Source organism: Limulus polyphemus, unplaced genomic scaffold (assembly GCF_000517525.1).
Source record: "Limulus polyphemus unplaced genomic scaffold, Limulus_polyphemus-2.1.2 Scaffold2936, whole genome shotgun sequence".
Classification (NCBI taxonomy): Eukaryota; Metazoa; Arthropoda; class Merostomata; order Xiphosura; family Limulidae; genus Limulus; species Limulus polyphemus.
Genome location: NW_013668546.1, coordinates 41,035 through 50,277, shown reverse-complemented (window position 1 = coordinate 50,277; position 9,243 = coordinate 41,035). Strand labels below are relative to the sequence as shown.

At 32.6% G+C, this 9,243-nt stretch overlaps 1 protein-coding gene across 1 annotated transcript in view; it reads right to left on the bottom strand.

Moving 5' to 3' along the window:
* The window catches only part of LOC106468254 (coiled-coil domain-containing protein 66-like), a 62,298-nt gene that overhangs the window by 15,635 nt on the left and 37,420 nt on the right, over nt 1-9,243 (bottom strand). Inside the window, exons 10-11 of the mRNA XM_022396584.1 lie at nt 7,766-8,042; nt 6,193-6,496 (exon numbers count right to left, since the gene is read on the bottom strand). Coding sequence (XP_022252292.1) covers nt 6,193-6,496; nt 7,766-8,042 — 581 coding nt within the window. The remainder of the gene's footprint in view (nt 1-6,192; nt 6,497-7,765; nt 8,043-9,243) is intronic.

Sequence of the window (9,243 nt, the reverse complement as noted above, 5' to 3'; positions counted from 1 at the left end):
GTCATCATCAGGTACTTGTCGAAACGTTGTACATTTGCTGTTATGTTAAACTTATATTAAAGTTTTTCTTCATTACCCATTCAAGCCGTCTCCAACCATTATCAGTCTCAAAGTGGGTTCCTCGTCATTGAATTTAAAGTCAAACATATGTACAAAAAATTATCTACACTATAGGATATCACAGTTGTATTTAAAATTCTAAATAATTCTCTTTTCTTGTCAAAAGTCCACACAGGCTAGTTCAGTTACTTTAGAATCCAACTGAAAAGAATAATTATTTTTCTCTAGTCTGTTTCTTACTGCACAATCTGCGATGGGTCCCCTCATGTTACCCCATATATCCAGAACTTTAAATAATTGTCTCCTTTTAGTGAAAGCCCACACAGGTGGGTTCAATTACTTTAGAACACCCTTTGACAAGACAAATTCTTCTTCTTTACTTTAAATAATTGTCTCCTTTTAGTGAAAGCCCACACAGGTGGGTTCAATTACTTTAGAACACCCTTTGACAAGACAAATTCTTCTTCTTTATCTCAGTTATTACAATACCACTGTGAAACTAACTTTAAATACTGGATGTTATGGCTAAACTAACAATCACGCAGACTAGCTTCCCTTTTACTAGCTTAATGCTTTCTGATTTAACTTGCACTCACACACACACATTGCCCAATCGTGGCCTATAACTTTCTACAAGCTACGAGAAGCTATGATGTAACAATACTCACTTAAGGCAATGAGAAAAGTACAGAAGGTTCGAGTAATGCAACATCAAATTACAACAATTGAACTACACAAATAACAAGTTACATAACAAAATTTGTCATAAATAATAGGGTTTCTTTGCATTTTTATCTACAAAATTGTGGAGGCAGATAAGAATGTTTGTTATTATGGGACGATCAACATTAGTTATATCATGTTTGTCACAATTTTCAGTCACATCTCAAAGTTTTTAGTTAATTCTATCCGTACTTCTTTTGCTTGTTTCACCAATGTATACAGAACATGGTATAACATAACAAAGAGCTTAATTATAACTTTATTTTTTGATAGGTTTATCTATGTGAAGTTAATAGCAAGGTATGAAATTCACAGTTTATTTTTCACTGTCCAGTAACCAGAGAAAATTAACAATTATAGTAGTATTTAAGTATACTGATATCCACAAGAAAAGTATAAAGTATCCACAAAATGCAGGTTGCAGAAATGTTATTTAGGAAATAATTTTAAACACAGACAGCAAAGGAAATACAAAACACACAAGTGTACAAAATCTTTATTCATATAAATAGTGCAAATATATATCTCACTGGCTGGCTTCTGTAAGTAGTTAGACTATAACTGTCTGCAAAATATTCACAAAGACACAGACAGGTCAAAAATACACTAGAGAGAGAGATAGAAGGAATCATGTACATTGTTTTCTAAAAGACCAAGGTCTTAATGCTGTATCCCACAATCCTTAGGTTATCTAAATAATTTCAAATAAATATATTCAAGGAAAAGAACTCCCAATGCATACCAACTTGTAAAAATCTTGAATAAGTGTGACCCCACTCCAGGAGGACATGACATACATTCAGAGCCAATAGGTATGAGCAACAGAAAAAAGCATTGTACTATGCAACCTCTGTCTGAGGTAGAGAATTAGTATAAGTTTATGCAATTCCTACATCTGAATTAAAATGATGTCATTAACTACATGCAAAACATGTATAGAAAAATTTAGAAATATTTACCTGAAAATATCTAACTAAAGATATATTCTTCACTTATCATGAAAAGGTAAAATGATGATAATTAATATCATCACACTGATTTCTTCCTCTACCAAAGAGTATTAACCCAACTACTAAGTGTCAAAGGCCATGACACATCGTGTTTGTTGACTCACATTCAAAATTTTATTGAACTACAATTTTATGAATGTATGTCAATAAGTTTGGTATCAAATTATAGATTATAATTCAAATTTATTATGATCCATTAGTTAACTTCTCAATTTAAAAGTAAATATTAAAAAAACACAGATAAACATAAATTTTTGTGTGTCAAGTGGTATATTGAATGCAGCACTGGTTCAAATTAGATGTTTGTGAAGTCAAAATACAAAGTATGTAGTTTTGTACAAATTAGAAACTCAAATTACCAATACTGATAAACTAGAATATCAAAAAAGAATGTCCTATCTTTTCTATTTGTTAAGACATTTCTCATGTAATAAATCAAACACAGTGGCACCCCACCCACCTCTTTCCACTTTTGGAAACACTCCCTTATATACAGTTACTTCTGTCTATGACATGTGAATAACCAATTGAAAGTTCAGAATGTCCCCTAGTGGCTTTCTCAGCCATTTTCAAGTATTATGACATCATATCATTCTTTCTATACAAATCTTCAAGCTGGTAAGTTGAGTCTTTTAGTCTTCTTGAAATTTTATATTTTTTTAGACCCAAATTCAGCTTAGTTTCTAACCTTGATAAGTTATAGTGGAATTCTATGGTATTAATATAGTAATTTATGATTTATTTGGTTATATAAATTTATATATAAAACCTAAAAAGATTATTTCGTTTCACATCCTCCACATGCAAAATATTATAAGGCTTAGCAACCTACGACAAGCAGCAAACAAGTACAAAGGTCATAACAAAAAGAGATAATTGTTTGCTTTACTTCTTTATTTACCATTCTATGTATAATGTTATGAACTTTAGGCTATTTAGACTAAACATGTGTGTTTTTGTGTTATAATCTGCAGTCATTCTAGAAAGAAAAAAACGTAACATATTTATTTCCTAATTTTTTTTTATGGAGTTATAATCCATACAGAGATATAATAGTGAAAATAATAGATAAAAATTTGTTTTTCTACAAAATATTTGATAATTATTTGATGCATAAAAGTATTTTTTATTCTTAAAATCAAAATTACTTTGCATGTTGGATAGTCAACATCCTGAAAGAAAAAAAATTTATGAGAAAATCTTTAATTAAAAAATCTTAACACTTGATTAAAAACCTAATATTTTGTGTTTGAAAGTCTTTTAATGTTTACCAATAACTTGCAAAATTTTGTAAAGATATGCAAACATTATCAAAAATTATAGTATAATTACTTTTGTGGTTACGTGCGGGGTAAATTCCACCCAACTCGCAATGGAAGAGTTAATGTAGTTACAATATTTTGTATTATTTGTAAAGCATTATGCAAAATATTTCTAAAAAATAGGATGAAGATTATTGTTTTTGTCACTTCAACATTTGTGTAATTAGTTTATATTCTTAAAGTGTATATATAAAAAAAATACACTAGTTGGATTTTTAAAACCTAAAGGTTTCAATCTAATTATAAGATTAATAACTTACCTCAGATTACAGAATTGTTAATTTCTTAACTATGACAGTATTTTATTATTTCCATTTCTATGGTTATATTACGAAACAAAAAGACTAACAGCAAAATAATTTTATAACTTTTAGTTTATTTCACTAACCTTCCCTTTACAAAGTTTGAAGTCTATACTATACTACAAGAATTGTATTTATCATTATTTCTTTTAATCTGAATATCCTTTTACTTATCAAGCATACAATACAAACTTAAATAGTCACTATTAAAAGAAAATAGTATTTTTTTCAACAATTAGAGATTTGTGGAAGGATCAAACAAGTGGAACCAACATGAATACGTTTATTCAAGTCTACTTCATCTTTAATAAAATGAAGCAGACTTCTACAAAATGACATAAATAACAAACTAGTATCATCCAACAAATATTAATATTTTCTTAAATCAAATATGTATTTACAATAATATTCACCTCCTCTCACACTACAGCTATTGGTCAACTGCTAGGGTTTCTTTTCCTTTGCCCATCTAAGCATTGGTCTGATTTTTTCTCGCTTGCTCTAGTCTTTTATTCCACACTTAATTGCTCTTGGCAATATCTGTTTCATAACACTCTCCACCTATATCAATGCGCCCTCTATCATGGTACTACATATAAGCACCTCCTTCAGATAATGTTATAACTTTTTTGAGACTGACCCAATCTGCAGTCTATAACACTGGCTCTTAGTGGGGAAGAAGGGTGGGAGAGGAGGCAAGTATTATTGGAAATACATTTTCGACTTAAAAAACATACTTACTTCCTCTGACATGACATGATTCATCATCATTACTGGCTAAGCCACAACTAGGTATTCAAGGTCCCACTGCTTGGGGTTGAAATTATAAGGCCATGGTCCCTAAATTTGGATTGCCACATATATAGTTGTGAGTGTATCCCAACCTGTAGCCATAGAGGGTGCATTCCAAGCCACCATAATCACAATGAGAAGGTTAACAACATTGAAGTAGACAAACCCTTTCCTCAACCCGAAGAGGTCCAAAAGGCAACACCCTAAACTCAGAATGAGGGGATCCTATATGCCATACTCAACCTGAGGAAACAAAATTCATCCAGTCTGGAATTATGAATGCTCATCATCACTCCCCAACCATGTGGGCAAGGTAAATTACACTTGCCCCCTGAATTAAGGGAAGGACGAGGAATAAACTGTGCTCATCCAAGGACACAGGATGGGACCACCCTCCATTTGGAATTACAAGAAGACAATGGACCCTCTTCCATGAGCAATGTACTGAACCGACATTGATCAAAAAGTAGGTCCACGCTCAACCCAACCGGATAACTGAGCATCAAATCTCAACTGGTACTACGAATTTGTTTCGGCATAGGCTGGTGCCTCTCCTACAGACATCTAGGAAAAAAACATCCAGGGTCCCACGGAGGAAAGCCCCCAACTTCGCCCTCTTCTCCATGAGTGGAGGAAAGTGACTTGAACCCTCTGGAGAAGTAAATTCTGTCCACCACCTCAGTGACTGGAAACAGGGTGTGGTAAGGAGCTCCACTAGTAGAATCAGGGGGGTAATGCACACTGGGGAGACCTGAGGAACAGTGCTCTGAAAACAGTGCAATAGGTGAACCAAGTCCCCTACATTTTTAAAAGCAAACCAATCCCAATTTATTCAATCCATTTATCAGTGGGGACAGACAGGATCCCCTTATGCTTTACTCATGATAGTCCATGAGAGGTGGTCCAGCATAGTACAATAACCCCACCCAATCAGCCTTTAGTTGGTCTTATGGAACATCTCATTTCTAAAGAGCCTGTTGCAACCTACATAAAGTATATTGAATTAGTGGTTGTTAGTGTGGAATTGGTTTGATAAAAGCACACCTGCTCGAGCAACACTCATCACAGAGTGGGATCCTGTGAAAAAAGGTATGGGACTCTGAAAAGGAAAGAAGAGCTGAGATTAGTAATGAAAATACTCCCCCCTCTTTACAATCTAGCAGATGTGGTTAATATAGCTGCAGGGGGTCATCAAAAACCCTCAGAGGAAGAAATTGCCAGATCATGCAAATAATGTGAGATAAAAAGTATTGGGTGAGGACCACACACCAAACTGCACAATGTCCTCCAGTGGTCAATTCAATCAGGCAGTTAAAGACATAGAAATGTGATGAATTTGATGAGACATGACTTACAGAAGTCTCCATGCCTTCAAACAGAGCCCAGAATAAGCAATACAGATCAACTGTTGTACCCATCCTGCCATGGTAATCGGGGATAAATTCCTAGAAACTGAAGAGATACAATGAATAAAAAGCTCTTGTTTAGCACCTCTAAAAAAGCGGGCAACCTAACACCTCAAGGCCCTCAGTGAACATAACAAGTGATCGGGATCAGATCAGTCATAGATGCGAGATATAGCAGTCAGATGAATTAGTGAAAAGGATTTATCCCCTTCCCTGGCTGCCAGTGTCTTAGATAAGAAGGACTTGTATGGGTATAGAAGGACATAGGTAGAATGATAAAGCGTCCTATGCCTGTGCAGTGCAAACAACTTCAACTGCCAACGTCTGCAGGTCAGCAGCAAGAAAAAATAAAGCTTAAGGGAAAAGTGGTACATGAGGCTAAGATATCTAAAAAGAGCATGTAACACCACATTTATATCCCAGTTAGGTAACTAAAATGGTTGTTTGGGTGGGATAGGAGAGACTTGATTTGCCTCCGTGTCAGATACATTAACCAGGAAATTCATGTGCATATCGGCTTGCCAAACATATTTTTTTTTACACCTTTTCCAATCTCAAAAAATCTGATTCGACTGACCTGTCTGCATCCACATTATCTGTTAACCACTTTTCGGAGGTGTCCGTTTCTGTCTGGGTCCCAAATTCACGTCCTAAAAGTTCCACCTGCTTAGCCCTCAGTCTATGTTTTGAAGGAGTGAGAATTCGGTTCTCAATATAAGGAGAATGGACCACAGTCGCTGATGTGGAATTGGTTGTTTGTACCGCAAATTCACGATTGGTAGAACCAGAAGTATCTTGTGTGAGGTTGTTGTCAGAGGCCCACTGATGTTCAACTGTTTGGACTGGCTGTACCCTAGCCATCTGTTGGGTATATCTTGGAGCTAAAGACACGAAGAGTGTTACAATTTAATAATTTATAACAAAGAAACAATTAAAACTGATAACTCTTGATCACTTACAATACTCTAAGGAAAGAATCAAACAAATGTTAATAATTATGCACTGTGTACATATGAAATTTTGAGAAAAATAGGTACATTAAAAATAACAATATTAGACATTTAACCCTCATACTTGCTAAAATAAAACAAAATAACAAAAGATACAATCAACCTACACATATTCTACCACAAATTTTGAAAGAAAATGTTATATGAATAATCAAAATTAGTATTATAACAATATTAATTTTATTCTTTCCCAATACAAAGAATAACTAGTTTGAAATTTATTACAAGCTATTACCTTTAATTATTGCTTCTAGAATTTGTAAAAACTCATACGTCTGAATATGGGGAAAAAAAAATAGGTGTAAATCACATTGAAATAATATACTAATATTTTAAAGACTTTAAGCAAAAAATTCAGATCTATATATGACTATTGTTTATCAAATAAATTTTTAGCAGATTATATTATGAATGAATAAAATGCTCTTTTTGGTTTTAAAATTTCAATTACATTTACAATCATATCTTTCAGCCACTGTATACAGTTCACTATAAATGATTCATGCAATCAATTGAGTTGTTTTTAGGCAGTGTAGACAGAGTATAGTTTTGGCTTTAATGGAGTGCTCTTGCTTTTTCTAGAGTGGGAAGACATTTCAGCTTCTAGAAGCTGTAACCCTACAGTCAAACGAGTTATTCCACATTTTTGACCAGTGCACATCAGCCATCACTTAACTAACAACACGAGTAAGATGTGGATTGTTTTCTAACAAAGACCTAATTTTGTAGAACCGAAATTATGAAACTTCATACTGTGATGAATCATTTGCTTCTGTTATCTACCGAAAAACAAAACTTTTTAAAGAACACAGATAAAAAATCCAAAATAAGAGCTTTTTCCACTCTTTATAGTGGTAAAACAGTAATTTAACAGAAAATGTTTTGTCAATAAATATTTGAATGGGAATTAATTGCAATTTTCCTGTTCCCATTTCTACTTTTCAGAAAAAAAACAGAATTGAAAATTTTAATTCATTATTTGTCTTGTCATATAAAACAATTCCGAAATAACTAATACAATTGTATACAGTGTAAAACTGAATGTTAGAAAAATATTAAAAAAAAAAGGCATACTTTTGGTATGCTTTGTGAAACAAATCAATGAAAAGAATGAGACTATTCAATGGAACATGAACATACTTTTTTCAGATGAATCTTCAATCTCACTTCTTGATGCATGTAACGGACTGTCTGTGTGTCTAGCTAGTTCAGGATCAGATAGCGCTCCATCATTTGGATTGTATGAATGGTTATTCTGTGCATGATAATGACTGAGGCTATTTGTTTCGTCACTATCGGACACTACTTTCTGTCTGCCAAGTCGCTGAGCTTTACGAGCCTTCTTATCAGCTTCAGCTGCAGCTTGAGCCTGATTTACGGCATCTAACAGCACTTGTCGTTTTCTTTCTTCTTGTTCCTATTAAGGAAAACAAAAAAATACAATTTATGACAAAACATCATGTGTGATACAAATTTTAGTTTGATAACATTCAATACAAATGACTAGTTACAGTATAACTTATGTTTTCTGTAAATTAATTATACTATTCTACAGACAGTTATTTAATCTCCCAAAACTAATCAGATTTAACTAACCTTTTTTTTTCCTTTGTTATTATAGTTCCTATCTAAAATAAACTCAAAGCTGATTAGCTTTAACATAACCTTTCTTTTTCAGCTTTGTTATAATACTTCCTATTTAAAATAAACTTACCCTTATTAAATTCATCATTTATTCAACCGAGCATGGGAAGTATCCTATTCTTAACTGAGTTAGTTCTACATCAAACCATTTACAATTTAAGTAAATAGCAGAGTAGATAAATTTACTCTATAATTTTTTTTTCATAGCACTTAAAATTATATAGTAAACAAAAAAATAAATGCCTCAGCTAATACATAACAATTTAGATTATAAATTGAATCACATTTTCTTAAAGGTACAATGAAAATATCATATTGGCTTTTGAATAGAAATAGAAAAATCCATGAAACAGATAAAAACAAATTAGTTAACTCTCTCACTATGGACTCGGTCAATAACTACAAAGTAACCACCAGTTTCCATTCTATAACTTTTAATTTGAGTGTATCTTTAAAAAATCTGGAAGCTTTCATAAACATTACAAGTCTTTTGTACACAGAAAATCAGATTTTTTAATTAAGTATTTTTACTAAACATTTGTCCATGAACATATGGAGTTAAAGTGTTGGCTGTTCTGAATGCAAAGTGATTTTCATGTTAAAATTAAAAATACTTTTATTCCTCTGAAAATTGTCAAGTTTCATTTGCATAATCTCTGAAAACCCCAAAATAAATATCAAACATTTTTTTTCCAGTAAAGTTTTATATTTTATCTGTTATTTTCTCAACTCAATTTGACTGACCTCATAGCAACCATAAACCTAAATCACCTATGTTTTATTTCTCGAATGACTGCAAATTGTTACCTAAAACTACAATTATTTATCCTAACTAGCTTAAAGCTTGTAACAGTATACATCTGTTTATACTTAATTTTATTGCCCTTTGAAACATGTCTAACTAATAATCCCACCACACAAGTTGTAAATCACTTGGTGAATATGCAACTCATGTTACTGTATTAAATTTTGTA